Raw genomic sequence first — 15,896 nt, 5'->3', positions numbered from 1 at the left:
TTATTGCACTTTTGTAGTAGCCAAGCATGAACAACAACATGGTACATGTCCACCTTTGGGGAAATTGCTAAACAAATTTTGGCATATGAATATGCCGGAACTGAAATAGGAAATGATAAATACGGGCAATTCAGAGAAAGGTTGGGAGATGGATTTGAACTGATGTAGGGTAAAATAAGGAGAACCAGAAGAATGATATTGACAATGACTACAGTACTATACATGAAGAGGACACTAGAAGGAAGCCAACCTCTGAGTAATTATTATAGCCAAACCTGTTCAAATGAGAAAACAAATTTTCTTCCTTTCGGCATAGAGACGGGGACAATGGGAATGTGTTGTTGCATTCAGTGTTATATCATAGCCTTAGACCTGCACGGCCCCTCAGGGGTCATGAAGTCCAATCCCCTCATTTTATATGTCAGGAAACTGGTTATTGGCCCAGTGTCACACACTTAATATTTTCATTTTCCAAGCTATATTAGGAAGGCAGAATTTATGATTTCAAAGAGAATCTCATATGTGCCTAAAAGGTCCGGAACCGCAAGATATAAGGAATTCTCTAGGCAGAAGGCAGGAGAACTAAAGCATGTATTTACACTCCACAATAACAAGCCCACAAACCAGCGTCCCCATTTTGATATTTTCATCAAAAGCTTCCAGGCCCAATAAGTCCGCCTTATAAGGGTAACCAAAAGGCCACAGAGAAGCGAGATGGTATAAGGCAAAATCGTATACATGCTTCCCTTCTACGGTAAGAAGATTACCCACTAGCCTCTAGTCAGCTCTGCTACCGGCAGCTCAGCCTCAGCTGTAGGTGTCTCTGGCTCCAACCGGAAAAGGAAAGGAGGATCTTCAAGCTGTCCTCTCCCCTCTTATAGAGTTTTTGACATCATCAAGCGCCGCCTGAACGACCAGGGCCGATTGGTTCTTGACTTGGCCCCTCCCCCAGCGTAGACCACGTTAACACACCTCCCCTCAGCCAGCGCCACGACTCATCACACAGGAAGCTCTGGTCCTGCCCCGGAAGAGGAAGCCCCAGCGTCCAGGGAAGCTCAACGAGGCGAGCTGAGTCATTCAAAGAAAACAAAGTCCATTCTGGCTACACAAGCAAAGAAAGTCTTTTTTTTTCCAACTGGTATCTTTTCAGAAGGTTATCTAATAGGATTTTGAGATCTGATAAATTAACTTAACATATTACCTGCCTGGATAAATCAAGGATACTTCCAGCAAGGACTCTAATTTCTGAAGATTGACCTATTTCAGCAGATACATCTTTCAAGAAAACAAGTGTCACTACCTTCTCATCCATCCTTCCTACTACTGGGCATATACTCTAAAGACCTATGACATATAAATATGTTGTTGTTTAGTCATTCAGTCAAGTCTGAGAACAGACTTGAACTCAGGTCTTTGTAACGCCAGGATAGGCACTCTATCCACTGAGCCACCTAGATGCCTCCTCATATAAATACAATGGAATATTATTATGCAGTAAGAAATTATCATTATGAGGAATTCAGAGAAACATGGCAACATTTGAAGGAGCTGATAGAGAGTGAAATAAGAAGAACCAAGAAAACAATATGTACAATGATTAAAATGCTAATTTTTTTTAAAGCTGAACTTTGAGTAATTGAAAAACTAAGGAAGGTTCCAGAGGATAGAGAATGAAATATACCACCTTCCTCAGAGCAAAAAGGTGGCGGAGGGGCTACTATCACAGAATGCTGTCTATATTGTCAGATGAAGTTGCTTTATTTGCTGTTTTTACTTAAACATGTTTTTCTATGTCATGAGGGAAGAATTCAGTCTGAAATGGGGAATGTTTTTCACTGATTGTGCTTTCTAAAAGAACCAATAACAATTTTTTTAAAAAAATTAGGTCATCCCTTAACTCTAGGTTGGTCATTCATTCATCTCTTCCATGCAGTCTTTCATAACTGGTCCCATGAAGGATCCTGAAATGATAATTACATTCACACCTTCTTCCTTCTGCATTCATTTATGTGTGCTACAGTGAGAAGCAAGGCATTGTAATGGAAAAGAACATTGAATCTGTGATCAGAAGAACTGGGTTCAAATCTCACCTCAATCATTTTTGTGATATCACTTAATGTCTTTTGCCTCTTTTGTGATCCCAGAACTTAGCACAGTGCTTGACTTATAATAGGCACCCAATAAATGTCTAGTGCCAGGCTGCATGACATTGGCAAATCACATAATCTTCCTGAGTTCAGTTTCCTCTTCTGGTAAATAAGAAGGTAGGATTAGATGGCCTCTAAGATACCTTCAACTTCCAGATTTGTGTGTATTGCCATTAAAATATTGTCATATCTCTTGAAGTCAGGAAATTTTCATTCATCTTTCCTACATACACACACACACACACACACACACACACACATCATCATCATCATCATCATCATCATCATCATCATCACCTAGGGCTTTCCAAGCCCAGGAATCCATGCTGTGGTGTTAAGCAACTTGGAGTAAGACAATATGGCATGTAAAGGAGAGAACGGGATGAGATGAGAGTAGACATTGGTTTTGGTCCTGGTTCTGTCACAAACTCACTTGTGATCTTGTTTCCTTTTCTGGAACTCAGTTTCTCTATACAACAAATTAAGAGATTGGACAAAATGATCCATTGCTTCCAGTTCCATCATTCTGTGATTCTGTTGGAGCGGGCTAGCAGAGCCTTCATTCTTAATTCTTCCCCCCTCCTCCCCAAGTTTTTAAGGTACTTGAAGCCTCCTCAAGGTCTGGAGGAAAAGGAAAACTAAGGGAAAAACCCAAGAACTGGACCTCACTTCCTTCTACTTTGCTCATTTGACATTTAATGATTCGATTTGCTTTGCATCAATATATTGAACACCCCAAGAAACCAATACAGAAAATCATGCCTTGATTGAATGACATCTTCTCAGTAGTTTTTCTTGCAGATGGATATTGAAGACAGAAAATACCTACATAATTTCCCTCATTTTTTTTCTTAAGGGGACCTATACTCGGACCTATAATGTCATCATTGTGAAGAACACTGAAGATTATAGAAATCACACAAACAATGTGAATCAGTCAATCAATAACCAAATATTTACTTATCACTTGCTATGTGCCAAGTATATGCTAGGCATTAGGGATTCAAATGTGAAGAATGAAATAATTCCTGTTCCCAAGGACTTTACATTCTCACAAAGGCATCTGTAACTTAGCCTTAGCCTCAAGAATACTGAGAAGTTAAGAGACTAGTGAATAATCACATTTCTCAGGTGTTTGGCGTTCCAGGCTTAAACTGAGGCCTCCCTAAGTCTAAGCTGGGCACTCCACCCCCTCTCCCACACTGCCTACCATTTTATAGACAGGAAAACCAAGACCTGAAGCAGAAAAGCCACAGTCAAACTCTTCAAGATCGGTGTGAGAAGCTGAACACACGAGTCTCCAAATTGTTTATTCTTATCTCTGTCTACCTGATAAGCCAGAGAATTTCAGAACCATAGGGAAAATAGTATTAAAGGTCATAGAATTTAGAACACTCCAGAGAATATTAGCACCCTGAAAACAAGGACTATTTGATTTTTACTTCTGTATACTCAGAAGAGCACCTGGATCATAGCCATTGTTTAAAAATGCTCACCGAATTGGATTGAACTGGAAAGGACTTCACAGATGCTCTAGTACAACTTAGTCATTTTACAGATGAAGAAATAGACCTAATTAAGTGTAAATACTTGCCCAAGGTACAAAGGTGTGTACACACATGCACACATGTAAATACATATATATATATATATATATATATATATATGCACAATGCACTTATATGTACACATATACAAGTGGGTATTACCTATACATGTGAGAGTATGTTGGTATGTATATATGTATATACATATATATACACACACACACACACACACACACACACATACACACAGAGAGGTATATGTGTATATATAATTATGTATATATGTGTGTATGTGTGTGCATATGCCAAGAGGTTAACTCTGTGTATACATATATACACATACACATATGCACATATATGTCTATATATGTATATACTGAGAGGCACATACATATGTGTGTGCATCTATATATTTGTATGTGTGTGTGTATATATATATATATACATATACTGAGAAGAGAAGTGTGTGTATGTATGTATGTATGTATATTCATATACACATGTGTCTATATGTATGTATGTATACACATATATATGTTGTTGTGGCAAAATCAGAAATTGAATATATATGTTGTAATGGCAGGATTGGACATTGAATGTAGTCAAGAACCCAGGCACAAATTTCTGTGTTCTTTTCTCCATGCCAGGAATCCTTAACTTGGTGTCCATAGAGCCCCAAAGGCTCCATAGCTAGATTTCAAAGGGTATGTAAATTTGAATAGGAAGAAAATTGCATCTTTATTTCAATATAATTAGTTTTCTTTGTAGCCCTGTGGATTTTACTTAAGCATTTATAAATAGTATTTTAAGAAAGAGTTCATAGACTTCACAAAATTGTCGAAGGGGTCCATAACACAAGAAAGGTTAAGTACCCCTGCCCTATGCTGTGCCACCATCTAAGTCCTCATTTTACAGATGAAGAATTGGAAGCCCAGAGAGTTTCCATGACATTTGCTCAATCACACAGCTAATTAGTATTAAAGGTAGAACCAGAGCCCTGGTCTCCTGACTTCAAGCCTAGTGGTCTTTCCATCTGTTGATTGATATGGCGGGGAATGAAGTGGGGCCTTGGTTAATATTAAGACTTAGAAGTTCTGATCTTATTAAAGCCAAGGATTGATCTGCTATCAAAGCCACAGAGAAACATCCCAAGAGAGGAGGGCAAAGCATACATCCTGGGCCCCAAGCTAGCCTTGTGTGTGTGTGTGTGTGTGTGTGTGTGTGTCTGTTTATCCTCCTGTACAGGCTTGGACTAAGGATCTACTACCATCTCTCAGATAGCATGAAAAAAATGAAAGGTTTGTCCTTCGCTTGGGCCAACAGAGATAAAAGAATTCAGGTCCCAGAGAATATCTAGAGACTTAAGGTTCCTGTTTTGGTGGTTGTTGCTGCTGTTTGTTGTTTGTTTGATTTTATTCTTTTGTTTTTGAGTCCCATCATATAAAAGGATGAGACTTGTTTTGCTTTGACCACAGAGAGCAAAACAAGTAACAAGTAACCATAGGTAGAAGCTGCAAAATGGCAGAATTCAGCTGTTCTTCGTAACAAAAATTTTCCCAACAAGTACAACTGTCAAAAAGTAGAATGGGCAGCCTGTATAGGTACTGGATGTATATGAAGGAACAGGGAGCCTGCCATGGTTGGGAATTAATAGGGTCATAGGTTTTAATCCGGAAGACACCTTAAAGGTCATCAGATCCAGCCCCCTAACTTGGGAGATGGGGAAGCTGAGGCCCAGAAAGGAAAAGTGACTTGCCTGAGCTAGGGAATGTTAAGGGTAGATTTCAGACACAGATCTTCTGGACTTCAGCTTCAGCTCTCTAGTCCATTACAATGTCTGTCTTTCTCTATATTATAATATAGAGAAATATATAATATAATATATTATATTATAAATATCATATATTTATATATATAAATGTATTTTTATATATAAAATATAATATAATATATATAATTTCTCAGTTCTGGGTTGGGCTAGTTGTTTGAGATCCCTTGGAACTTGGAAATTTTATTTCAAAGTGGGCACCACCCCCAGTCTCAGCAAATCTGGGCTTTAGACCTAACAGAACTCTGGGATCTAGAATCCCAGCCCAAGGGTCTTTCTACTCTGCCACCTAGTGACCTTCAGCCTGAGTTTGTTTCTTAGAACTCTTCAATGACATCACCATCTCCTGGGATGGTGGCCAAGGCTTTCGAAGATTTTCTTGTTTTACAAATTACAGCAAAGCTGTAGTTATCACCTTTACACACACACACACACACACACACACACACACAAAGTGGCAAGTTGAATAGTTTCTCAGTTTTCCCCAAACTTTTACTATTTTTACTTTGCAGGTTTTCTCCCCAATATGTCAGCTTCTCTTCTATTTCTCCTTTCACTGTCACAACAAGTGGAAAAATGTGTTGGATGGCATGTTCCCAAAAGGGACATCTTGCAAACTATGCACATATACAATCCTCTATCTTTCTTTTTCTTCCTTCCTTCCTTCCTTTCTTTCCTTCTTCCTTCCTTCCTTCCTTTCTTTCTTTTCTCTCACTCTTTCTGTCTCTCTGTCTCTGTCTCTCTCTGCCTAGAGCTATGTGCTACTCATATTGCCCCAGTATAACATCTGACTCCCATTCTCCCAGTCCTAGGCTATGCATTTCATGCCTGAGCCTTTGAGATCATTTGAAGAAGCTGGATAAGATTTCAGGCTGTGTTCAGTTGTGTCCGACTCTTTGTGATCTCATCTGAGGTTTTCTCGACAAAGATGCAGGAATGGTTTGTCGTTTTCTTATCTAGTTCATTTTACAGATGAGAAAACTGAAGCAAACAGGGTTAAGTGACTTGTCTAGGCTCACACAGCTAGGATGTGTCTGAGGCCAGTTTTGAACTCAGGAAGATAAATTTTCCTGATTCCAAGCGCAGCTCTCTAGCCACTACATCACCTAACTACCTATGCTTCTTACCAATTAACTGAACCTGAACACTCTCATTTTCCTCTTCTATAAAACAAGGGGGTGGGACAAAATCATTGCTGAGTCTGATTCAAGTTCAAAATCAATGATCCTATGGTCTCGTGATTTAATTGAAATCCTTCGTGTTGCAAATGAGGAACTACATCCCTGGAATATGAAGTAAATTGACTAAGGTCATACAACTCATAAAAGGTAGATTAAATTCAAACCCTATATCAGGTGTTGTTTGTACTGAACTGTGTGAAGCCATAATAATACAAAATGTAAGGAAGAGCTTGGGGGCAGGGGGAGGATAGAGAAAAGGCATCATGGTACAAAAGAAGAAACACTGAATTTGAGTGAGAGGATCTGAGAGGAGATTCTGGATCTGCCATTTCCATCTTCTGTAACCTTGAGCAAGTACTTCAGGTCTCTAGGACTCAGTTTCTCCAGCTTTAAAATAGAATGGTGCACTAGATCTATAATGTCCCTTCCCATTCCATGTCCTATGTCCTGTGGCCCCAAACAAGGTCAGGCTCATTCATGACTACCAGGGCCTCTAAATGTTTGATAACTATTAAGATACTGACTGATCACTGGGGAAAGATCAAGTCTAGCTCTATCCTCCTATTCATAATCAATGATAGCACATTTCTGTTAAAGAAAGAAAATAAGACAGATAACTAAGAAACACGGGATAATCTGAAGGTCCTTTCTCTTTTAACTTGGGTATAAATACATCTGATGATGATGATGATGATGATGATCATGTGTGTGCATGACCACACACTAGCTTTATATTCCTCATGGTGTTCCGCTGAGGCTATAATGTTCCTCATTCTCCCATCTTACTAACCAGTGGAAGGGGACCTATAAATTCCAGAGGATGAGAGAAAGCCATTCTAGGATTATGCATCTGGCTTGATCCATTGAATGGATTTTGTGGCCTAGGGGAAAGAACTTTTGATTTGGGGTCAGGAGACAGGGCTTTGAATTCCAGTCCTAACTCAGTGTCCTTGGACACTTAGCTTAACCTCTTTGTGCCTTGGTTTCCTCTTCTGTAAAGTAAAATTAATGATACCAGCACTCTTTACATCACAGAATTGTAATGAGGATCAAAATCAATAATCAGAGTAGGAAGTGTCATCTAAATAAATGTCAGCTTTATCACTATTGTCAATCAACAGTCTAACACAAGGATGTTTGCAGCAACACGCTGAAACATGCACATAGTGAATGATCCAAGATGAAGTTAGGGAGAGCTGGCCCTGTTGTGCTCATCTATACAAATGTCTCTACTACTAACAGGGCTACTCTGCCCATCACTCCATAAGACACATCTGATGTACTAGGCTACAAGTCTGTGTCATGGCTATGGACAGAATGTTGGGTGTGTTGAGTTGTGATAGAGGTAGTGTGATAGAAGGAGAAAAGTGTCGAATCTAGAGCCAGAGAGGCAGGTTCAGATCTTGGAGCCATAATTCACTACTTGTGTGACCTGAGCTAGATTGCTTCACATCTCTAGGCCCAAGATCCTTCATATATGAAAGGGAGAAGGGAGTAGGATAGATGATGTCTAGGGCCCCATCCAGCTCTGAAGGCATGAGCCAATGAGCTTCACAACCACCTTGCAATATTAGGAATGTGGACAGAGAAGTAGTGAAGTGAGGAAAATGAAGGGTAAGACATGGAGCTGGCTTACTAACAGACACACAAAAAGATGTGTCAGCGCAGCCCACTACTATTGGGGTGCTATTTGCTACCTATGTGGCAATAGGCAAATGACCTACAGCTTCCTCAGTGGTAAAATTCCTTTCAGTTCCCAATAGTACATGCATACTAGTGAGGACCCACAAAGGAACCACACCATCCAGGGCATGACTAGAAGGGTGGACTAAATGACCTCGAAAATACCTTTCATTTCTAAATTTGTGATTCTGTGAAATGCTTGGAGAGAGACTAAAATAAAATTTTTAATTAAAAATTAAATTAAAATTAACAAATAATGGGAAAAAAGAAAGAAAGAAAGAAGGGAGGGAGGGAGGAAGGAAGGAAGGAGGGAGGGAGGGAAGGAAGGAAGGGAGGGAGGAGGGAAGGAAGCAAGGAAGGGAAGAAGGCAGGCAAAGGTAATAGATCAGATAGACATGAGGAAACCCAGTACCCTTGACAGCTCCTTTAGAGATATGAAGAACTGAAAAAGGCTGAATTCATATGGGCTTCTATCCTCACAGACCTACTCAGTCAGCCCTGTTATGTAGACAGAACTCTTTAGTGATAAAAGTGACTTGACTTAATAGGAAGAACCTGGTTCCTTCTGAGCCAGGGAGGCTTCCTTGTGAGCAATTATATGCAAGTCTTTTGAAGGAATCATATTTTTACAATCATAGAATTTAGACCTGGCAGAGATCTTAAATATCATCTATTCCTGGAAAATGAGGCCCAGAGAGGTCACATGACCTTTCCCAAGGTCATGCAGATGGTAGCAGAGTCGGTATTCTGTCTCAACCCAAGGCCACAAAGAACTTTCAGTTACTAGAATTGGCTAGCTACCACCATTACTTGATTCTGCTCTTAGCTGTCCTGGCTGCGTTCACTTATAGATCTGCTTTGGCAGCAAAAAACTTTTTGATTAACCCTTGTTTGTGGCAAGGACTTTTAGAGAAAGGTAAGAAGGATATGGGGCATGGGGGGTGGGGCAGGCAGAGAGAAAAGAACCTAGCAGTCAGGTCAACATCTTCATGTCCTTGAATTGATAAAAACCATCTACCAATGACATTCAACCAACCCCAGGCCTTGGGGGCTAGGGAGAAACCCAAGAAGGAGGAAAAGTATTTGCCACATCTATATAACCTAAGCCTCAGTTTTCTAATATGTAAAAAAGATGATCCAATTTTCAGATCACTAATCTGCATAATTAGGCAGTATGATAGCCTGATAGACAGTCTTATACTTGGGGACAAGAAGACCTGAGTTCAAATCCTGCCTCAGATGTCTACTAGCTGTGATCATGGGTAAGTAAATAATTTAACCTCAACTTCAGTAGAATGGAGATAATAAGAAAGCCTGCCATGCAGAGACTGTATGAGGCTCAAATGAGATAATACATGTCAAGTGCTTCAGAAGCTTCAAAGAGCTATATGAAGGAAACCCATCAGATGATGCTTTCCATAAAGGCTAAAAGGTCTGCACTGGCACAGGAGTTGCTGGAGTTTTGGAACAGTTCAGAGGGCAGAGTCAAGCAGAACATGACCCAGCATCAATAACTCGCATGCATCCACACAGCATTCATGTGATAAGTTATAACCACATTCCTCATCTACCTTGACTCCTCATCTGTTTCCTAATGCCAAGGAACTGCTGTGATCTGTAGCACAGGTTAGTGGAAAGTGTAGAATTGGAGTTGGAATTCTGGCCCCATTACTTAGTACCTATATAACTTTAGGTGAGTCACAAGCTCTCTGTTCCTCAGTCTCTTCATCTGTGAAATAGGAAAGGTGGACTAGATGACCTCCAGGCTCTCCTTCTAACTATAAGTCAATGTTTCTATAATCCCATAACCTGCTGACTATGAAAGTTACCTGACAGGGAGGAAAAGGGAGAGAAGGGGAAAGAAGAAAAGGAAGCATGCTGTGATCCAACTCTTGGCTCTTGTCAGGTCTTTATACCCTACAGAGATGGTCTAACACATGCTAATGATTAACAGGCCAAAAGAGAGAAAAAGAATGGGTGAGGGAGGGAAGGAAGGAGAAGAGGAAGTCATGGACCAAGCAAGTTGAGTTAAAAACTTCCTCATAATCTACATCCAGAGAAAGATTTACAGAGTCTGAATGCAGATTGAGGCAGATTTGCTCTCTCTTTTTTGGTTTTGTTTCTTCTTTCTCATGATTCATTCCATTGGTTATAATTCTTCTTTACAACTTGACTATTGTGTAAATAATTTTAATGCAAAGGTCTACATAGAACCTATATCGGATTATAAGCCGTCTTGGGGGGGGGGAGTGGGAGGAGGGAGAAGGAGGAGAGGGAAAGGGAGAAAATTTGGAACTCAAAAACTTGTGGAACTAAGTGTTGTAAACTAAAAATAAAAAAATAAATTAAAATAAAAACTTCCTCATATCCAGAGGGCTGGGTCCAAGTTACGAATTAGAAATGAGAACAGTGGTCCAACATAATGGAATGAAGGAGGTAAGCGTATTGTCCAGAAGGCAAAGAGTCAAAGGCAAAATATTTTTTGAATAGAGGCAGCATTGCAGGATGGCCCTGGTGAACAGGTGGCTAGAGGGCTTATGCTATCCTCTATTACCTATTGACACAAATCCCTGCCACTCCATAGCAGCAGCATCAGGCATCAATGAATGACAGTTCATTTTCTACCAAGACTCTACCTAGGACAGTGGTCTTTTATACTGATGGTATACTAGCCGTGCTCCCTACCTTCACCCCCCAACTCACTCATCTGTATCAAGCTTGGCTGTGAGCTCAGACAGCCCTAACCTCAGCATGCCTTTGTGAAAAGTCTATGTTTACAACCCCAAGTTTACTCTGGGCAGGCATCATGCGCTCACCAGCTTGAAGATTTCTCAGAGGAAGGCCAGCGTACAAAGAGAAATGCATCAAGGGTCTTTTGGCTGTTACCTGGCCTCCCACACCTGTGAACCAAGGACCCCAAGAGAAGAAAAAGAAATGGAGTTGGGAAAAGGCTTATTCCAGATTGGTCACGGTTCCCTTCCTTTCCTTTGTCACCAGTTCGTCTTTATTTCAGCACAGTGACTATTTGCTCTTTCAATCCCTCCTGGAAGGCTCGAAATGGAATATTTGCTCAAGAGATCAGGACAACATTATGGGTCTTAGGAAAGCAGAGTATTTAGGCATATGCAAACACATGCTTATTTCTTTTCTTAGTTAAATACATCAGAGAATAAATTATACTTCGAGGAAGCAAACTATAATAGCCAAAATGACTAAAGGAATTTAAAGAGCACACCACAGGCTCTAGACAGTTATCCTTCAAGGCAAAAATGATGGCAGGTATTCCTCCCGCGGTACTGGCCTAATTCTACTAGTGTGGAAGAGGACAGGCTAATATTTCTTAGAGAAGAGCCCAGGAATAGACTTGCTTGTGACAGCTTTCATCATAGGCAAGATACCTGCTGGCATCTCAGCTACCCCAGGCCCTTGTCTGAATTTCTTCCAGTTCCCAATAATATATGTATACAAGTGAGGGCCACAAAGGAACCACGTTGTTCAGGACATGCAGAAAAGACAATGAACCAGTTAGTTACTCCTAACCATTGAGTAGAAAGATACAGTCTAATGTGGGGGATGAGTTGCCAAACCATCAGCCAGCAGAGGGATGGAATTCTAAAGCAGACTAGATCCTGTAAATACTTTTAGCCAACACATACAGAGCTATGGCACTCTGAAGGAGTCCTCTGAACAATAAACAATCAGTCAGTCCAGAAGCATTCTTTAAGCTTCTATATGACAGGTACTGTGCTAAGGATAAAATGAAAGTTAAAAAAAACACCAGTCTCTACTCTCAAGGAGCTCACTGTCTAATCAGGGAGAAAACATGAAAAATTACATACAAACATGTACATGTTAAATTGGAGATAATCCACATAGGGAAGACACAAGTATTAGGCACAATGGAGGCAGAAGGTGTACAGGAAAACTAGCATCTAGTTTGCAAGTGATAACTAGCTATGTGCAGGACTCATCTGCTGGCTCTTAGGGTCACACTCCTGCTGCCAGAATAGATGAAGCCAATTTCCTGCCTGAGCTGCCTTCAGCATCAACCAAATAAAACTATCCCTACAGATTTTCTTTGCCCTCTAGCTGTCTCCAGATACTTGGAGCCTGGTGTACACCAGCAATCATCTGCAACCCAACATTGAAAGTTGGAGTAAATCTATAAAATAGAATCCATTTCTGATTTAGTTTAATTAAGGTATGGTTACCGTGCCAACCCATATCCCACGTAAACACCAAAGAGAAGCAATCTCCACCCACACTAATGCAAATGTTTGTTCCTCAATTATACTAGCTAGCATTAATTCTTCTCTTGCGTCCAAACCAATTTTTGGCCTCTTCCCCTATGCCCTCACTGCCAAGGGTCAGTCCCCGGAGATATATCCGTACTGACTTATGGCAATTCCCATCCCATGTCTGAGATGAATAGCATTTGGCAAGGCTCAATAGCCTAGGATGAATTTTGATATAGAAACATGTCGTTTACAAAGAGATCCTTTATCTTTTCAAAGGACACTCCTGTGGCATGTGACACTGGTACCTCTTCAGCTCTGTTAGCAAACACTTGTCTGCTTTCACCTTAAGGGCTAAAGCTCTGTTGTTAAAAATGATATTCTTGTCACTGAACAAAAAGCCAATGGTGACTTTACTCTAAGGCAGCTTCCTGACAATCAATGGTTAGAACCTTGCTTACAGCAAGACTGACACATACTCAGAGACACAGGGTGGTCCTGACATCTCAGTCCCTAGAATGGAGCCCTCAATTATATTCATGGGCTCAACACAAAGTCCCAACTCACATACTTTCGTCCCCAGAAAAATCACTCCAGGCCTATGAACCTGGATAGAGGAGAAAGTGGAGGGACTGGGGAATGGCTGGGTCTGGACCTCTGGTTTCATTGGAACAAGGAGCTATCAGGTAAAGAAAGTCCCTATACCAATGTAGTCCAGTATATTCTCTCTAACATATGTGTGTATACATACACACATACATATATACATGAATATATCTGTGAATTTAGGTATGTGTATATGTGTGTATAAACATATAACCAATGATGTGATTTGTTTTGAATAACTATACATACTTGTAAAAAGTAATTTTTTTCAATCCAAAAGCGTAGGAGTGAGGGGAAAGAAAACAGATTCCTATTCATTGTTTAAAACCCTTTAAAAAAGAAGAGACACTTGTCTGAAGAAGGGAGAGGTTAGCCCTGAGCACTGAGACTTGCCCCGAGTCCCACACCTAGTAGGTGTCAGAGGCCAGATTTGAAATGAGGCCCTCCTCACCCCAAGGTCAGCTTTCTACTACATAACATTGTTTCTCCTGTGTAGCTAGACTTGTTTAAAAAAACTGTTAGGCAAAAGCAAGAAACAAGACCACAGGAAAGAATCAAAAGCAATAAGATATTTGAAAAATAAATGTCTCATCACGGGTTTGCCCTGATAAACTGATGACTACAGGGTCTATGCTGTCCTCCATTGCCTACTGACTCAAATCCATGCCATTCCACAAAAGCAGTGAAGTATCATTTTGTTTTAAAAATGCAAAGATAAGCCGGACTTGAGGTCTTGCTAGGTGAGTTTTCTCTAGCAATTTTGCTGCCCATCTGGAGAGGTTACTTTAAGTTTTAATTTCTCAGCTATATCCCCTTAACAAATAGGGAGAAATGACTTCTCCATTACCTAAGGAATAACGTAACAGTTTACTGGTTATCTAGTTTCCTGGCTTCCTTTCTTCCTACTTGGTCCCAAGGTATGAATGGACTCAGAAAAAGGAGGTTCAAAGTCAATATGTTTGCTATGATGTAGAGCAGGGATGGTGATGAAGGTAAAATCTTTGGGGCAGAGATGAAGAGGGTCATTGATAGATCTCTTGAACGCTTGTCCAACCAGACTATGAAAGGAGGGGAAAGAGAGCCCAGAAACTCACCATAGTCGCTGTCATAGAACACAATGAATTTCTGCCACCGTAGCTCTGTGACCAGCTTGAGCATGACATCATTGAGGCGAACAGGCGGACGTGAGGCCAGTGTGTACTCCTCCCCTTCTGGGCTGGGGTTCAGGTGGCATGCTGTTCGGGGGGAGCCCCCAGGGTTACGTTGGACGAAGAGGTGCGGGATGTGCATGGCGTCCGTGAGCGACTGCAGAGCATTTGCAGATGCACAGCCTGTGGACGTAACTAAGGCCAGGATGCCCTGTGTCATCAGGTCGCAGGCTGGGAAGATAGTAGAAAATGAGAGAGAGAGAGAGAGAGAGAGAGAGAGAGAGAGAGAGAGAGAGAGAGGCAATATGAGCAGGGGGTGGCTTTAGTCATCCTCTGGTAGGCCCTACATGCCTCCCTTGAAGTAAAACTCATCTAGAGTAGCAATACAACTTCCAATAACCTCTAAAATTCATAGTGGTGTTCAACATGTTGGCATCTAGACCTGATGGACAAGAAAAGTGCGGCATTTCAGAAAGAAAAAGGACATTAGGGAGCCCAGGCTCATAGACTTTAGAGCTTGGCGCAGCCTTAGAGGACATCTATTCCAGTCTCACTTAGTAAGACCCTTTCATTTCACACATGAGGAAACTGAAGGCTGATTACTTAGCTAAAAAGTAACAGGGCTGAGATTAGAACCCAGGTTTTCTGAGGCAGAGACCCTGCAGGGCTTTTTCCCCCATTACACCAGGCTACCTACATATCACAATTTACGTCACAAAAGTTTTTCATAGGTTCACAGATTTAGAGCTGAAAGGGCATTAATCTAATCCAGTGTAATATCAATTAAGTTGGGACATTTTTACTGTTTTAGAATGATAAATTAATTAAGTCTTTTTGATTGAGCAAAGCCCCAGGCCCAAACACCTGACCACTAGGTGCCAAGTCTATGTGCGAGTGAAGTCCTAAGCGTCCTAAGGGGAGTTTCTGAGACCAGAGCCAATAGTAGGAGCCTAAGTTCTGGTCATTCAGATGATGTTTGATGACAACTATAGATGGTATGACAAGAGAGAACAGAACTATTTGCTTGGGGCTGTCACTCACTGGAAGAGCGGTGTGCAACTAGAAGAGACTCAGGGCAGCTGTTAAGAATGCCCCAGCTCATAAACCCAGATGCTGGGACTTTGTTAAACCCTGGTAACTATGCATTGAGATTTGAATCAGACAAGGTCTGTCTATTCATGTTTGTAATGTGTTTGTATTTGCTTTGAAATTGAGGGTGCTGGCTTTTTCCTCCAAACTAAGTGAGTTTATATGTATAGGTTGAATTAAAGTAGGATTGTTAACCCCCTAATACTACTTTCCTTAGTGAAGCAGATCAAAGAACCAGTGGTGGCAGCCTTCTTGTTGTTGGACTTGTGTTGGTCTTTCACCCCCACAGCATCTGCTAGCCGAATTACTGCAACATCCCATCCTTTGCCTTCCTGATGAGTAAACTGAAGCCCAGAGTGGGGAAGGGATTTGACTAAGGTCACATAGGAAGTGTCAGAATTTGAACTCAGGTCTCTTGACTTCATATCCAGA

At 40.9% G+C, this 15,896-nt stretch overlaps 1 protein-coding gene across 1 annotated transcript in view; it reads right to left on the bottom strand.

Annotated features, from left to right (window-relative positions):
- The window catches only part of GRID1 (glutamate ionotropic receptor delta type subunit 1), a 1,144,779-nt gene that overhangs the window by 758,472 nt on the left and 370,411 nt on the right, over positions 1-15,896 (bottom strand). Inside the window, exon 3 of the mRNA XM_036735649.1 lies at positions 14,322-14,606. Within this exon, the coding sequence (XP_036591544.1) occupies positions 14,322-14,606 (285 nt within the window). The remainder of the gene's footprint in view (positions 1-14,321; positions 14,607-15,896) is intronic.

This window comes from Trichosurus vulpecula, chromosome 8 (assembly GCF_011100635.1).
Source record: "Trichosurus vulpecula isolate mTriVul1 chromosome 8, mTriVul1.pri, whole genome shotgun sequence".
Lineage (NCBI taxonomy): Eukaryota > Metazoa > Chordata > Mammalia > Diprotodontia > Phalangeridae > Trichosurus > Trichosurus vulpecula.
Note: the sequence above shows the minus strand (reverse complement) of the source record. Positions and strands in the feature narration are given on the sequence as shown.